Source organism: Coffea arabica, chromosome 5c (assembly GCF_036785885.1).
Source record: "Coffea arabica cultivar ET-39 chromosome 5c, Coffea Arabica ET-39 HiFi, whole genome shotgun sequence".
NCBI lineage: Eukaryota > Viridiplantae > Streptophyta > Magnoliopsida > Gentianales > Rubiaceae > Coffea > Coffea arabica.
In genome coordinates, this window is record NC_092319.1 from 39,176,941 (window position 1) to 39,193,504 (window position 16,564).

Genomic DNA, 16,564 nt, shown 5'->3' on the forward strand with positions numbered 1-16,564 from the left:
TATAAGGATGTGTTGATAGACAACACATACCTTTAAGGCTGCGTTGGTGGTCAATCTGTAAAAATTCCTGTAAACAATCCACAGTGTCGGAAGCATGCCCTAACCCACGGTGTTGATTAAAGTCAACCCCATCCAAACTTTTTGGTACCAAAAATATTTGTTTATTTACTTGAATTCTCCTACTTTGCCCTTAGGAAACAACAAAAAAGGTGACGGGTATGTTTTCCCTTTTTTTTGTAAGCCTTTTAATATTTTGTGGTCTATTTCGCTCTTTCATTTTTTTTTTAAGTATTGACTTGGAACATTTAATAGACTCAAATCTATTAACTTTTAATTCAACAACTCTTCATCAGAAGGGTTCTTGCCGTCATAACGCGCCCGTGTTACTAGGGTGCATGGCAATGAACAATTTCCAAACTCCCCATCTGAAGGGTTTCCACCCTTATGGCGCACCCGCGTCAACCTGGCACGTGGTAACTTTGAACTCAACGGACATTCATCAGAAGGGTTCTTGCCTTCTTGACGTGTCCACGTCATGTTCGAGAGAAAGGTAAGTATTTTAAAAAAATTTTAAAAATTTTTAAAAAATAACAAATATTAAGAAAAATTTTCGTTTACGGTTAAATTTTTAAAGTTCAATTTTAAAATTTGAATTTAAAATTACAAAAAAAAATCGCAACCTTCCTTTTCTTTTTCTTCTTCCTTTCTTTTTCTTTCTTTCTCTTTTCTTCTTTTCTTTCTCCCCTATTTCTTTTGGTTCCCTCTTGGCCGAAACCCACGAAGCCGCAACCGTCCTCCTCGTGTCCGCCACCATCACGCCGCCGTTTCTCTCTCTCCCCTGCCGCTCACCTCACTCGTCGCCTTGGGCCACCATCCTGCACACACCAACGCACGCTGCAACTCTCAATCTCCCTCGACCCACAGCCGCCACTGTCGCTACGTGACTCGCAGCGCCTGCTGTGCCACTGACTCCCGAACCAGGTCGCCGTCCCAGCTGACTGCCTCATCGCTCGCGACGTCGACAGCTACCCGCACAACACCTCTCCCTCGCCTCTGTCACGTCACTGCCACCACTGCATGCCACCATAGCTCCACACCATCCCCCTCACCAAGCCGCGTGCCATCCTCGTGCTTCACGGGACCCATTTGGTTGGGAGTTGCCGTCGCCGCCATCCGGATCAAGACACAAGCCGGCGTCCCATTTCTCCCAACCCGCTACTCCCCTCGTCGCATATCACTTCTATTAGTCGTCGGTGTGGAGGTATTCACCCTTTTCAACTCTTAACTGATTGTTTAGAGCATCAATTGCAGGGATTGATTGTTGGACTCACTTGAGGATTCCTCTGCTGCATTATTACTTGATTGAGTCGAATTGAATTGCTGAAAGTTATCTGAATATTGATTCAATTGCTGACTTATGTGGGTAGTTGTTGAGCTTTTGTTGGCTCATATGTGCATCTAACTGTTCAATTGAGAGACAACGACACTTGTTCAATTGATTGTTGCAATAGCCATAGTTGCTATATCTATTTTACTGGGTTCGTATATTTGCTGGCTTTCTTTTGTTGACTGGGTTGATAGTTGGAGACAATGGTTAGGCCGAGGTCCACCTCCACATCTAGAAACCCTAACACTCAACCTACTCCACCCTAACCCACCATTCTTGTGAATGAACCTACCAACCAACCTTCCTCTTTAGGTGTGCGAATACGTCTAGGTTGGGGTAAGGGTGTCCATGTTGCTACAGCCTCTCACTTTGGGGGTCATCTAAACTTCACTAGGGCCGCTGATAAGCAGCGATATGCTGTGTGCTCCGAGTGGTGCATCATCTCCTGTAAATGTTGTGAAAAACTTGTCATGGGTGCACTGGATATAAGGGAAGAGGTTGAGCGGATATTTACCGCCATTGGTTGGCGACCTTATCTTAATATTTTCTATCCCGTCTTTGTCGAACTAGTTAGGGAGTTTTACTCTACTTTGAATTTGACTTGCCTACGGGGTATACTGTCGATACCCCAAATGTGATTCATTTTCATCTAATAGGTCAAGAGTTCAATTTTCCTATTACTCAGTTCAATTTGGCATTTGGATTCATTACTCAGGAATATGTTGAGATCAGGGAGTACGTTGAGAGTACTTGTGACTACATAGAACCATTTTTCTCTCACTATCATGATATTTGGAAGGAAATGTCTATCAACGGGGACCGTTACGACCCTTGTTTGGTTAGAACGGGATTTCTCTAAATCTTAAAACAATTGCGAAATTGAATTCTACGGTCGTACCTAGGGTTACTTTGCAATTAGGGCAATAGCTATGGTCGTACCTTAACTATCAATAATTAAGGAGAAATTGATTGTCATCACTTGTTTGACAATTTTAACTTGTTTATTAGTTTATATGTAGAATTATTTTTGCATCGATTATCAATTAGGAGAACCATTTCTGAAATTGCTTCTTGACTAGAGCCTGTCCAATACTATTTGAGTTTTTACTATTTGCCATTTAATTTTATTTAATTGCAATATTCGATTAGCATAGCTTATTATTAATTTCTATAAAATCTCCCCATAACTTGAACTTTGGCAGAAATGAATTACTCCTAGTTCCTGTGAATTCGACCCTGCTTATCACTATCTACAGAAATTATATTTTGTTTAAACAGGTATTTATTATTGCGCAGGCTCGACAACCTGTCAAAAAGTAGACTTCTTTCCATTGTAAAGCTATATTCAATTCACCCAAAAGTTATAATAATGTAGCCAGGTTATTAATTATTCATTACTTTACAAGATGATACTTTAAGTACTGACTTAAGGTTAAATTGACCATAGGAGTTACATTTTCTTAGAACTAAAATAATTTAAAACTGCTTTTATGAAGAATGAAATAGAGTAATAGCACAAGTATTTGTTATTACCAAAAGGTTTTTAGGTGATTTGAGTATAGAATTTTGGGGATCTATATCTTTTTGGAAAAAAACATTTCCATCTTAAATTTAGGATTTGGGAAAGTAAATGGATAATTGGATGGATCATGGTTTTACACTATCCATTTAAATGACATCCATTTAGATCCATTTATTAAATGGTTTTAATTGGATTGGATCAATTTGATCCACTATCCATTTAACTAAAACTATTTATCCACCATATATATACTTTGTCACTTCTATATCTCACTATATATTAACATGAAATCTTATTTGCCATTAGTCAGTAGCGTTCCATGTCAGTTTACATTTAGAATTTCATTTCTTCAACTTGTATGTTTGCCTGGAAATTATATATATATATATATATATATATATATATATATATATATATATATATATATATATATAAAGAATAATATTGTCATTGTTTCTGATACCAATTTTAATGGCGTGATCTCTTAATGATCTTTTGTCTCCACAACTTTTGAATATAACCGACAGCCGGGCGCTGCTAGCGCCAGCACTTGTGACAATTTGTCTTCTTCATTGGTAATGGGACAACAAAGATATAAACTATAAAGGTACTCAAATAAAATAAATGCATTCAAATAAAATAAAAGCAGTATGACCTATTTTCCACAAGGCAACAAAATGTTATTGCATAGGATGTAAAACCGGTCATCAATTTCAAGATAGCTAAACTAAACACAAGTTTGTATAGGAGTTAAATCAAGATTTTAGTACTATACCAAACGGGATTTGGTGTAGTGAAGCAGAAAGATGATAGAACGCGTAGGTTTTGTAAGGAGTGATTGCAAAATCCTCAGCTTCTTCCTTCTCTTAATAATAGACTAGATGTACACGAATGGAGTAAATAACTTTATCTTTCATAATTTTGCATTTTGTCACACAATCCTCCTATTGTTTAAAATATCTAATTAACCTATCTACACTACAAGAAAAATAACCTTTTTTGACACGCCTATAAGGACACTTGTTGAATTTTGTCATTATAGCACTTCTATCATGACACTTATTATCAATTTAATAATATATAGTTTAATTTTTTTATTTTATCTAATATAAAAATAATAATGTGTCTTTAGATTTCCTATCATGACACTTGAGAAAATGTGAGATACACCAAAAAAAAATTAAACATAAAACGATGTCATTTGATTTTGGCGAAAGATCCTTTTGCCAAAACACTTAGTGAAATCTAAAAAGTTTCATTTTATGGGCCAGCAAAATTTTGGTTCTTCTCATCTCTCGCACAAACTCTCTTTCTCGGCAAACTATCTCTTAAAACTCCCCCATTTTGGTTCTTCCATCTTCCGCCTTCGCCATCCCACTCCCTCATTTTCAGATGCTAACTCGGCCGCTTCTCTGCCCTCGTCGTCAACCACGACACCTGCACCAATAAGCCTTCGCTCTCTTTGCTAGGACAAAGAGAATAAGAAAACAGATACTCGTGCTCTTTCCTTTTTCTTCTTTCCTCTGAAACCCATCCCCATGTTTTTCCTTACTGACTAGATATTCAGGTTGAGCGTGCCGAGGAGTAAAGTAGGCGAAGTTTGCTGCCATCGTCTCACTGGAGTCCAGCCACTATAGCGGAAATCATCACTGTAAAGTTTCCCGCACTCTTATACCTTTTTTCTCCCTTAATTGTATTTTTTTCTTCTCTGTCTGTAATCATGTCGGTTATGCTTTACTTTCATCTTGTTAATCGATTTTAAGTGGTTGGAATTGATCATAGGTTTGAGTAGAGTTTTATATTTAAAATTCAAGCTCAGGCCGTATAAGGAATTGATGAAAAAGAAATTTCAAAACTTTTCATACTCACTACCTGTTTGTCAGAAGGTTCGAATGAAAAAAGAAGGAAATTTGTAAGGAAGCGAACAGAGAGATGAGAGTGATTGGAGAGTGATGAGAGTAAATAATTACTGCTATGATATGACTACTGTGAATCTTATTCTATCTTTTATTAATTCACTCCAATTTGTGTTGAAAGAGAAATTTTGTGTGTTTATACATGAGAATCATACCCATGCCATGCTTTCTGAGGAAATCAAGGAGAAAACCGCAGAACTGAGGTACAATATTCTACCATCAGATATCTTGTAGAGGATGGTTCGTTATTTTGTGATACTTATGATACCATCCCACGTGTAACAGGCACATCTCAAAGGTGAAGAGCTAGTAGGACTGAGCATGGAAGACTTGGTTAAACTCGAAAAATTGGTTGAAGCAGGGTTAAGCCGTATTGCCAAAAACAAGGTTCTTGTCATGTTATGTCTTCTTTCAAGGTCTTTCAATTGTTGCATAGTGTTGACGTACTATGTTTTTTGGATTTCAGGGTGACAAATTCATGAAGAAATTGGTATTCTCAAGAAAAAGGCTAGTGACAAATTACCCTTATCAGCTGTTTCTATTATGTTATCTATCAATCATTTTCTATTATTCTATATTTCAACACATAACAAAATGGGAAATCTTCAATTTGAGAATCTGGAGATAAAAAAGTGTTATTGGGCTTTCATAATATTGAAGATCATTTGTAACCAACAATAATGCTTTAGGAGCAATTTACTTAAAAATTCCAATGGAATGTCATTTGGTTGACTGCATTTAAATGTGTGTTCTTGGTTGCTAACTTATCTTCGTAAAATGAATTGTAGGAAGCATTATTAAAGGAAGAGAATGTGAAGTTGAGATAGAAAGTGCATGACGTGATAGTTTCCCTTTTCCTTTATTTCTTTGTTTCGCTCCTCTACATGAGCATGCTGCAATCTTTTGCCTTTCTGACTGATAATTGCACGTAGCAGGCTCATCGGAAGACCAAATACCTCTGCTGGAACAAGGGCTTTCATCTGAGTCAGTCACCCGCTTAAGCGACCAAGCCGGAAGTTGTCCTCAGGACCTCAACAATTCGGACACATTTCTCCAGCTGGGGTATGTTTGTTTTAAGTCAAACATGGATCGGATAATTTGTTACAAAAATAAAACGAATTACATATGTGGAATATATCTAGCATTTGGATCTTATATCTAGACGACATGTTGCATATCAGTTGAATGTGTTTGGTTTTGTCACAATAGATAGCTAGTATTTAAGCAAGAAGAACAAAATGAAACTAAAGTAAGATTTCATTTTCAGAATGCATGATACAAGGCCATGTGATCGTCTGGCAATGACTTGAAAAGAAAAGTGAACAGCTAGTAAGCTATCACAAGGCAGTCTTTAATGCTCTTGGATTGAAGTTTTTCTTTAGTAGCATGGCAACTGCTAGCTATGTAGAGAGATTAGAATCAGACAAATTCGAATGCACAAATTATTGTATGTGGAAAAAAGGGGGAGGTTTGGAGAATTGTTGTTTGTTGTGCATTAATGATACGTTGTATGAATAGGTGTTTGAGGTTGCATAAAACAGAGCTAGCATGCATGTAAGTATCTTGGCAATCATTTGATAGAGAAACCTGTTTAACTTGGGGTTGAATTTTTGCAGCTTACCATGTCCCAACTGAATTGCAGGGAGGATGAGATTGCGGTTGCAGAAGATCGAATATACAATTTGAGCATAACTGGCTTTATGATACCCAGAAATTGTGGTTTATGTTGCATTATTTATTAGTTTGTGCACAAGAGAATCTTTCAAGTTTGTGCACATGAGAATCTTTTAGTTTGTGCACAAGAGAATCTTTCAAGTTTGTACTTGTTAGGGATTTGCTATGTTAGTACTTGTTACTGACTTTTAGTTCAACAAATTATATTTGAGCATTGACTTTTGCTTTTAGATTACTATATGCATTCTATTCTTTGGGATAATTTTACAAGTCCTTTGGGTTTCTGATTGACGGAATGTATAGCAGGGAGCACTACCTGTAGGTTGCTTCTATATCAAAAAAAAAAAAAGAAAAAAAAATTCCTGACAGTTAAAAGTGTCAGCATAGCTCAGTTAAAAAAACTCCTACTTGTTCCTGATTATAGCTATCCTAACACTTTCGATTATTAAGAAAAGGGATTTTTGTTGAAAGATGAGATGCTATAACAGCATAGTCTTCCTGACACATTTGAATGCTACGAGCCGACGACACTCGTCTGAGGTGTGAGGAAAGGTAAAGTGTCAGATTAGATTATCTATACTGACACTTTTAAATACCGTTAAAGATCATTTTTGTTGTAGTGCTATGATTTTACGTAAAGCAAAAAATAGACAAAAAGCAACTATAGTCACGGTGATCAGCCTATATGCACACTAGCTAGAAACGTGGAATATGTGAAAAATATAGAATTATTCCCCTTGTGGCTTCGAATTTGGCCACAAAATCCCCTATTAATTTTATGTAAAGTGATTAGACACTTGTTGTGCTTATATATTAACTAATGCTTGGAGATACTTTTTTTTAGGGGATCAATTTTTCCACTTTACATGATGCTACCAAAGAGTTAAATGGATATTGTTGAATACAGTGGTAGAACTAAAAACTTTAGTTTAGGGGAGGCGAAAAATCCAACATATAGTAATAACACATATTATAGCATATAAAGCATGGTAAATTTAAAATGAAAATTAAGAATTTCAGTAATAAAAGACAAAGTATAAACCAAACTACAAAATTTGGATTCCCTACCATTCTATTTCCTATCAATGCGAGAAATAACTACCTAGTAAACTAATAGATCAATAATTCATATTACTGGCTTTGTTTATTTTTTTTCTTATATTAATAGAAGCAATAATCATTACGTAGTTCTAAAACAACAAACTCAAAATAAAAATAACTATTTCAAAATCAATAATACAATTTAAAATATAATACAAAAAAGTTTGAAGGAAATAAAAATAAAAACTTGCCTTGCAAAACTGGAGTTTGAGAACAGTTGATACTTGAAGCATAATAATGGAGCTTAGAAAGAGTCGATCCTTGAGAAGCTAGATAAAAAGATGTGACTTTGTATTTTTTTAACTAATCCTCGTACATTCTTAATTCAAGTGAATTCTGTTACCTTTTATTTCCTTTATTTACTTTCATGTAGTGTGTTTTTAGTAGTTATTTTTTCGTTGTAAGCTATGGATGAATTGAGCATTTAACAAATAGTTTGAACTCAACACATTAAGGGCTCGATTTGAGGGTGGATTTTTGGCAAGTTTGAATTCGAGTTCGAGTTCAAACAATATAATAAGAGGAGGAAATAATATAATATCGAGTCTGTAACATAACTTGATCTCAAATTTAGAGCTCATATAGGATTCGAGTTCGAATTTGAATTTATTTAATATTTTGAATCGAGCCCAATAGATCAAAAGTTTGATTCGATTCATTTATAAGCCCATTTGTACTAATGCTACACTATTACGAGAAGGAAATAAGAGTTTGTTTGTTTGCTATAAGAGTCTTATAAAAAGAGTAATTAAGGGGGACAAGAAATAGATAAATGTATGAAGAGTAATTAAGAGGAACTAGAAATAGATATGCATGTTGGGAGGGGGGGGAGGGGAGGAGATTAATCTATCTTAGATAAAATGTCTTACTCCCTTTAGGACTATTCCGAAAGTTTTAGGGGTTATGGGGGGGGGGGGGGGGGGGGGGGAGCGAAGGGGCTGCTCCTCCGCAGCCCCCCTGTTCCATCCTTGGTTGAATAATAAGTGATTTGTGAGGTATTAACAACATACCCATGCAATTGGTGTACTTAAACAAAAATATAGATTATCAAAATTGTTGAGGTACATCAATTTGATTTTGACTATTACTTATTGTGATTTTTCGTTAGTTGTCTTAAATTGCGTTGAAGACAAATTTTGTTTTAATCGAAATATTAGATGGACTAAATATTGGGGCACCCAAACTGTACTTTTGTTGCACATTAAACGTTTGATTTTGGTGGGATAATTGCTTGAGTTAATTCTGGTTCAAAATAGTTCTTGTCCTTCTCTTTGGCATTTTCTAAATAAACGGTGATTTGAAATGGATCTTGTTACGTGAACATTTGTCCCCTGGCATCTTTCAATGGAAGTACTCATTCATAGGCTAACAATCTTGGATACAATTTTGAATCCTTTACGAAAATGGGGAGTCTGAAAGGAAATGCGCATGCTAAACAAATATTGAGATCAAGGCATCTAAGCTGAAATCTGGTCCGGATACAAGCTTTCAAGGAAACTTTCACATTAACCAATGAAATTAAAATTGAGAGCAGGTGCAACGTCTCTTTCAATCAGAATAATTGCTTGACAATAGTCTGATTACAGTAATAAAAAAATTGTTAGGTTGCAAACTGATAATATATAAAAAAAGGGTTCAATATTGACATATTGTCATTGTTGTAAGGCCACTTTTCTTCTTGGTTTAATTTATCAATGACCTTGTCTGCATTACTTTTGGAAATAATCTACAATTCTGCTTCAGGCCGGCTGCTGCTGCACTTGCACTTGCGAAGATGTCATAGTCATTAGTTGTCCTGCAAATATAGATGTCACCTAATCATGATGTTAACCAGCGATCTACGTGCGCACAGCAGGAGTATTTTTGGACGAACTTAGATATTGATCAACAGTGGAACAAAATAAAGCACCTCTACTCTAATATTTGAATTTGTTAGTGTCTACCTAATATCTTTGAACATAAGAAAATGTATCAACATAGTTTATGTGTACGCTTTAATGTGGACATAGAGATACAAATGCCATTATGTAATTAGGATTAAAGTTTACAAAAGTTAGCCATTCGAAGTCATGTAAAATAATTAAAAAATAAAGTTTGTTTTCAAACTAATATGGTATTAGGACATATAAAAACTATTACACATATTAAGTTAGCTTAGATTTTGAAGGTGTTTTTTTTTTTCAATTCCCAATCAAAAGATTAGTATTAGATTATCAGATAATAGTTGATACTCAATTAAATAGACTAAGAAACTCAAGTGATACTCAATAGATTCCATTCATTAATTGATTGTTTTGAATATCACACTTTAAAAATATTTTTGGCACGAGTATCACCGGAATAAATACTTCAACATGCAACTCACGTACCGTATACTAGTATTAATGCAATGAATGACATTAGTGGAGTTATTCGAAAATGGCACCCAAGAGTTAAGATTGATGCTAAAACTTTTCAAAAATGGAGGATGTAGTGACATCAAGATGTAACCCATGGATGCGAAGGAAAAGGATATAATTGAAAGATCATAAAAATTTGCTGCCGACAATATCTTGCTTTTGCTTCGGTTAATTGAGATGTAAATAGTACGAGTGATTCTTAAAGCATGGCATGAGTTGTAAGAGCAACATAGATGTTTTTGCCAAAATAACGCCTAGTCCTCGGAGGAAGGCTACTATATTAATTTGTTTCTTTAGCGAGCTGGAAAGATGACCGTTGATGTGAGAATTATGTTGTTGAATGATAAATAAGAAACTCTACTAGCAATTTTTAGTTTCAGATGTGACTGTTAAAAAATATACATAAATCGAACCACAAACATTATTTTCATTGGGCAAGTCACATTACAATTAGGAATAGGATGTGGTCTCTTTCATTGGGCAAGTCACTGATGTTGACCAAAGATTAGAGAGAAGGATGCCAAGGTCGGCGAGTTACGGAGGGCCCATCATACGCCCTGAGAAGACGAGGTTTGGCAAGCATTTTGGGCCGGAATTGCCTTGACTATATATAGTCTACCTTCGTATAAATATCATACATATATTAGCTGTTGTTTGCAGCTTATATGATCTTATTAAAGTAGCTTCCCTAGCCATGGAAACAGGAGACCCATATCTAATCTCATGAGTGCAACAAATATTTATTTTTCAGGGAAATGTTCCGGGCTGTACAAATATGGCTTTTACACTTGCCAACATATGAAAGCACGTAATCCTAGGCAAAATGCAAAGAGTTCTTTCAATGTTTATATCCAGTAATTAACTATTCTTTGTTGTGAAACAGGCACCCTAAAAATACCGCTTATAAATCAAAAGAAAAAGGAGTTGTACTATACCATTACCAAAAAAATCACGTTAAAGACTTCTTGCTTTATGTGTATTTTTTAACAGTCACATTTGTACCTTTTTCATTGGGCAGGTCGCTGATGCTGTCCAAGGCTCTGTTGTTGCATGGAGGTGATAACCCACACAAATTTGCTTCGAAAAAAATAAAGAAGATGAGACTGGCACTGGATGAAGAAGTAATGGTCCTAAAGTTGTCGGGCACTACCAAAATAGTTGCAAAGAAAAGTCATGAAAGTACTCAAAAGGGAGCCCTTTTTGATTGGTTAGACAGCCGCAGGAATGCTGAATTGGGTATTTTTCAAACTATAATTACAAGTAACCCATAATAATAATATTTATCACTACATATGGATTTCCATTCAACAGAATTACAATTAACAACCACCAAAATTATCAGAATAAATACTAATAATTAATTCCAAGGTAATCTAATCTAATCTTAAACAGGGGTACCCTACTTCCTTCTAGTTAATCTAAAAGCATAGGAGTGAAATTGGTGAGATTGTGGTGCTTACCGATTTCAATGTGAAAAGCCGGTGTTTGATGGCAAGGCAAATATGCAATAAACATGGCAATCAATAGAGTTCAAGGCATTAAAACTTCTATTTGTTAGAGAACATCATACTAGAAATTGAATTGTAATAGTTTATACACAGCATTAAAACTTCTATTGTGCTTGATAGCAAATTTTTTCACAAATATTATTTTGCTTTTATCACAATTACAATTCTCAATTAACTTTTTATCTTTTTAACAAATATTTTTTATCTTACATATATTATATCATCAGAATTACCACAATAATTATTTCAAATAATATTTCAAGTGTTATTTTAATATTATTCAAATAATCTGGTCATCATAAATATTATTCAAATGTTAGTTTAATATAATTATTAAGTACTAGTTAATCATTCCAAATAATATATTATCACGTATGTGCTGACCTGCCACAGGGGTACTAAACGAACATGCTGCCAGCTGTGGTGCATTACGCCACTAAAACTCTTGTAGAAGAGAGCACTTGTTTTTGAGGTTTTGCAGATCTTTCTTATCTCCTTTCATATTTGAGAACTGCTTCATCTCTAAAATTGAGATCGATACCTTCTGGTTCCCTTGTTAATCTTCCTTTTATTAGATGGCCTCCACTAGTGTCACTTGTATTTCTTCCATATTGGATGATCTGCAAGCGCTGGAGAACGATTGTCCAGAATTTCCAGATGGGCAGCAGAAGTACCTGAAACGCATGCTAAGACATCTGAGAACATTTCTTCTGTGTGCGAGAAAATACAGCAACGATCATGTGCAATCATGGTTCAAAGTCGTGGTCGCGGTCACGGTCGCGGCTCGGAACGTTCCACATCGGTCTCGGCATATCGGTCGCGGTCTCGGTGAGACGCAAATTTTAAAGTATTTAATATTCTAAAAATTGTTAATAATATAAAAAAAGTATGATAAACAAAAATAATAAAAAATAGCAAAAGAAATGGCCGAGTCAATCCGTCACGGTGTAACTCGGCTAATTTCTCATCTTGACTCGAGATAACTCGGAGTGACTCGGTGTGACTCGGCCGAGTCAATCCGTCGCGGTGACGTCTCGGCCGATTTCTCGGCGAGTCAAGTATCTCGGTATCGTTTCGTCACGGTATCGTATCGGTAGGGGCCGAGACGGTGACGACTCGGCCGAGTCGTCTCGGTCTCGGCCGAGACTTCGAACCATGTGTGCAATTACCATTTGACAACAAAAAGAACCAGGCAGATAATCATAATGCAAGCCTAGAAGCTCTGGCAGTTCGGATTGGAGATGCCATTCCCAAGTGGGCAAAGGAGATCCAATCTTCTGATCAGCCCTGGGATGCGGTCGATGATTTAGAAAAAGCCATTAAATCCTTCGAACAAGAAATTTGCGAATGGTATGTCTTTTTCTTGGGTTCCTCGTCACGACAGTCCAGTAATTCGGTCGTTCGACAAGATGACCTTATGGAATTCATGGATTCTCTTTTGAGGAATCTAGTGAATTATTGGTCATGGTTGCCGGCACATGAAGAGCATCTAATTGAAGCCCTTGAAGAGAAGCTGTCGTTCATGAAAAACTTCATCCGTTTTGTCACACTGCACGGCGCTGAAAACATAGAATTGGGACCTTTGTTGGTTCACATTGAAGCTGTGGCTATCAATGCAGCACGCCTCTCTTATAAGTTCCAGTTTAAGAAGGGTTTCGGATCGCCCAAGGATATCAAGGAAAGCATTTCGGAACTGCCGCAGAAGATTATTCCTGTTGAACCGCAAGTCCTTGAGACTTGTATCCAGGCCCTGATTGCTTCAAAATTATCAAGACAATCATACGGAGATACAGATGAGCGCATATTGAGAGACTTCTACCATTCTCTCCTGTGTAATCTTTGGGAGAAACTAAAGCATGGTACTTGTCCTGTGATTTTGCGTCAACTGCAAATGTTTTACGAGGGACTAAATTCCTTGAGAATCATTTTGAAGGAGAAGCCAAAGGAGTTCGATGAGAAAGTAAGAGATCCTACTCGAGTCGTGGACTGTTATGGAAGAGATTTTATTTCCCCACTCTCTCTGAATGCAATCAAAGACGCTATACAAGCCAAGGATATGGATCTTGTGTGTTCTGAGTTATTGGAAATAATTAAGCTCATCGATGCAGTAATCACAGAGGAGCGTCCAGAACCATCATCATTCAATTTTCCTAAGACCAATGGACTGGGATTTGTTGATTCCCTTCTAGAAAAGATGATGGATGTGACAAGTTCTGAGGCTGGTTCGATTGCTTTGATCGATCATCCAATTCAAGAAGTCCAGGAAGAACTTGTTTGTTTACGCTCTTTGCTGTGGAAAATTGTGGAGCTGCACAATGAAGATGAGGAGATCCAGGCAATTTGGGATCGTATTGTTGGGGTGGCATATAGGATAGAGTTTCTTATTGACTCCTTAATAACTGGAAATATCTTAGATTCTTCTTCAATGTCCATTCATTCCATTTTAGAAGAAATGAACATCATTAAAGCTGCGGCCTTGAAGATTTGTGATAGTGAAAGACTTGGTGGAAAAGTTAAGGAAGTAACGAAGAGATTCAATCACATGCCACAAGAAGGAAGTAAGCCAATAGTCAATGATGTGGTGGTGGGATTCGAGGATGAGACGGCATCGATAATCAATCAACTCAGAAATGGATCACACCAAGTGAAAATTGTTTCCATTGTGGGCATGCCGGGATGCGGTAAGACAACTTTGGCTAGAAAAGTGTACAATAATTCTTCAGTGAAGTCCCATTTTTATGAGCGTGCTTGGTGTACTGTTTCTCAAATATATCAAAAGAGAAATCTGTTGCTTCAAATTTTGACTTGTATTGAGTCCAAGCTTCCTGAGGAAGTTTTTAAGATGGGTGAAGAAGATCTGGCTCTTCAAGTCAAAAGACGTTTGCTGAAAAACAGATATCTCATTGTTTTGGACGATGTATGGGACATTGATGCATGGAACGGATTGGAAGCCTCATTCCCTGATGATGGAAATGGAAGTAGAGTTATCTTGACAAGTCGGCTCCGTGGTGTTTCTCCGCAAGACAAACTCGACCATGAACCATACTCTCTTCGTCAACTCACTCCTAATGAGACCTGGGATTTGCTAAAAGGGAAGTTATATCCTGGACAAGATTTGGCTTCTCCAGAACTATGTGAAATTCGACAGCAAGTAGTGGAAATGTGTCAAGGACTACCTCTTACGGTTGTCATTCTTGCCGGAATTCTCTCAAGGATGGACCGATATGGTTGGAAAGAAGCTGTGGAAGGTTTAAGTTCAAGGAATGTTTCTAGTACGGAACAATGTACCGCTACATTAGAGCTGAGTTACAAACATTTACCTGATACTTTGAAGGCATGTTTTCTTTATTTTGGAGCCTTTCCAGAAGACCATGAACACAATACCAAGAGGTTGATTTCTCTATGGGTCGCTGAAGGTTTTGTTCAAAAAACTCAGCTCAAGAGATCAGAGGATGTGGCAAATGATTACCTGATGGAACTTATTAGCAGAAGCTTAGTCATAGTTTCCAAACCGAGATCCATTGATGGGGTCAAAGCTTGTCGCTGTCGCATTCATGATTTGTTATACGAGTTTTGTGTGACAAAAGCCAAAGAAGAAAAGCTTTTGCAGCGGGTACGTAGGTATGATGACTTGTCTGCTCTCACTGTGCCATGCTACCTACGCCGCTTATGCATCGATTCTAAGGTTGAGCACTTTGACAGCTTGAGGTTATTTTCTCCTGCCATACGCAGTCTATTATTATTCAGTCATGATGACAAGAGTAGTTTTGACCTTCGATTCATTTTTCACATCATTAAACTGGTCAAAGTGTTAGATTTGAGCCAAATTTATCTAGGAGGCACTTTTCCTAGAGAACTAGAACGGCTTGTTCACCTGCGGTACTTGGCAATTCTAGGTAATGGCATTCCCGTCCCAGCATCAATAAGTTATCTCACGAACTTGGAAACTTTGATTTGGCGAAATTCTTCAAGTCATTGTTCAGTTTCACTACCAGATACCATATGGAACCTGAAGAAACTAAGGCATTTAGAACTAATTGATGAGTTCGATAAGTATCATTGTTTCTTCTTCCCTAGCGACAATCTTGACAACTCGTCACAGTTGCGTGACTTAGATTTCTTGTCCTGTTTGTCTCTCGATCCTGGGGAAAACATCAGCAACCTGTTGAGAAAGTTTCCAAATATCCGCAAGCTGAGATGCTCTGTCAATCTCGAGCCAGATGTTGAATATCATGTAGCAATGGATAGTCTAAGTCAGTTGGAATCACTCAGTCTGAGTCGCGTCCTATACGGTTATCAGCAATTTCATATAGATTTCCAATTTCCTTTGAGTATTAAAAAGTTGACCCTGTTTTATTTTGGCATGCCGTGGAGAAAAATGGCAGCAATTGGAAATCTGCCAAATCTTGAGGTGCTCAAATTACTCGAGGAAGCCTTTGAGGGGGAAATATGGGAAATGGAAGCAGAGAAGTTCCCTAAAGTTCGTTTCTTGAAATTAGCTTCCTTGAACATTGTGAAGTGGACAGCCTCCTCCGAGTATGAGTACGAGGACCAGGACTATTTTCCTCGTCTCCAGAAGTTAGTGTTGGAAAGCTGTGATGCATTGCAGGAGATCCCTTCTTGTTTGGGAAATAGTTCAACTCTTGAAATAATTGAGGTGTCAAAATGTCCCAACTGTGCCCGTTCATTGGAGGAAATTGAGGATGAGCAAAGAAGCAATGGATATACCGATCTGAAGATCCTTACCTCATAATGGACGATTGATCTTCTCAAGTAAGTTTTTTAAGTCCTTTACTTAATAGTTTTTCTTTTTGGAGGACTGAAGGCTGCAAGATTTTGGAGGAGATCCCTTCTTGTTTGGAAAATATATCAACTCTTGAGATAATTGAGGTGTCTAAATGTCCCAACTGTACCAGTTCATTGGAGAAAATTCAGGAAGAGCAATTAAGCAGGGGAGATACCTGATCTGAAGATCCTTATTTCATGATGGATGACTGATCTTTTCAAGTGTGTTTGGTTTGGTTGGGAAGCCATTTCAGTCTACTTTTCTTTTTTAA

At 37.0% G+C, this 16,564-nt stretch overlaps 1 protein-coding gene and 1 long non-coding RNA gene across 2 annotated transcripts; both read left to right on the forward strand.

Moving 5' to 3' along the window:
* The first annotated feature begins 4,161 nt into the window (after positions 1-4,161).
* Positions 4,162-6,737, forward strand: LOC140007734 (uncharacterized). Its single transcript, XR_011815117.1, has 5 exons — positions 4,162-5,028; positions 5,111-5,212; positions 5,292-5,332; positions 5,761-5,887; positions 6,442-6,737. It is a non-coding gene; the product is annotated as an uncharacterized lncRNA (long non-coding RNA).
* A 5,345-nt stretch (positions 6,738-12,082) lies between these two features.
* Positions 12,083-16,260, forward strand: LOC113689423 (putative late blight resistance protein homolog R1A-3). Its single transcript, XM_072050064.1, has 2 exons — positions 12,083-12,298; positions 12,700-16,260. The coding sequence occupies exons 1-2, from the start codon at positions 12,083-12,085 to the stop codon at positions 16,258-16,260; spliced, it is 3,777 nt and encodes a 1,258-aa protein (XP_071906165.1).
* Positions 16,261-16,564: the final 304 nt, after the last annotated feature.

Bases quoted from the DNA above. Each gene is read 5' to 3' on its own strand.
- LOC113689423 (XM_072050064.1), top strand. From the start codon at position 12,083: ATGGCCTCCACTAGTGTCACTTGTATTTCTTCCATATTGGATGATCTG. The intron at 12,299-12,699 runs GTTCCACATCGG...AAAAAGAACCAG, and splicing joins TCACGGTCGCGGCTCGGAAC to GCAGATAATCATAATGCAAG.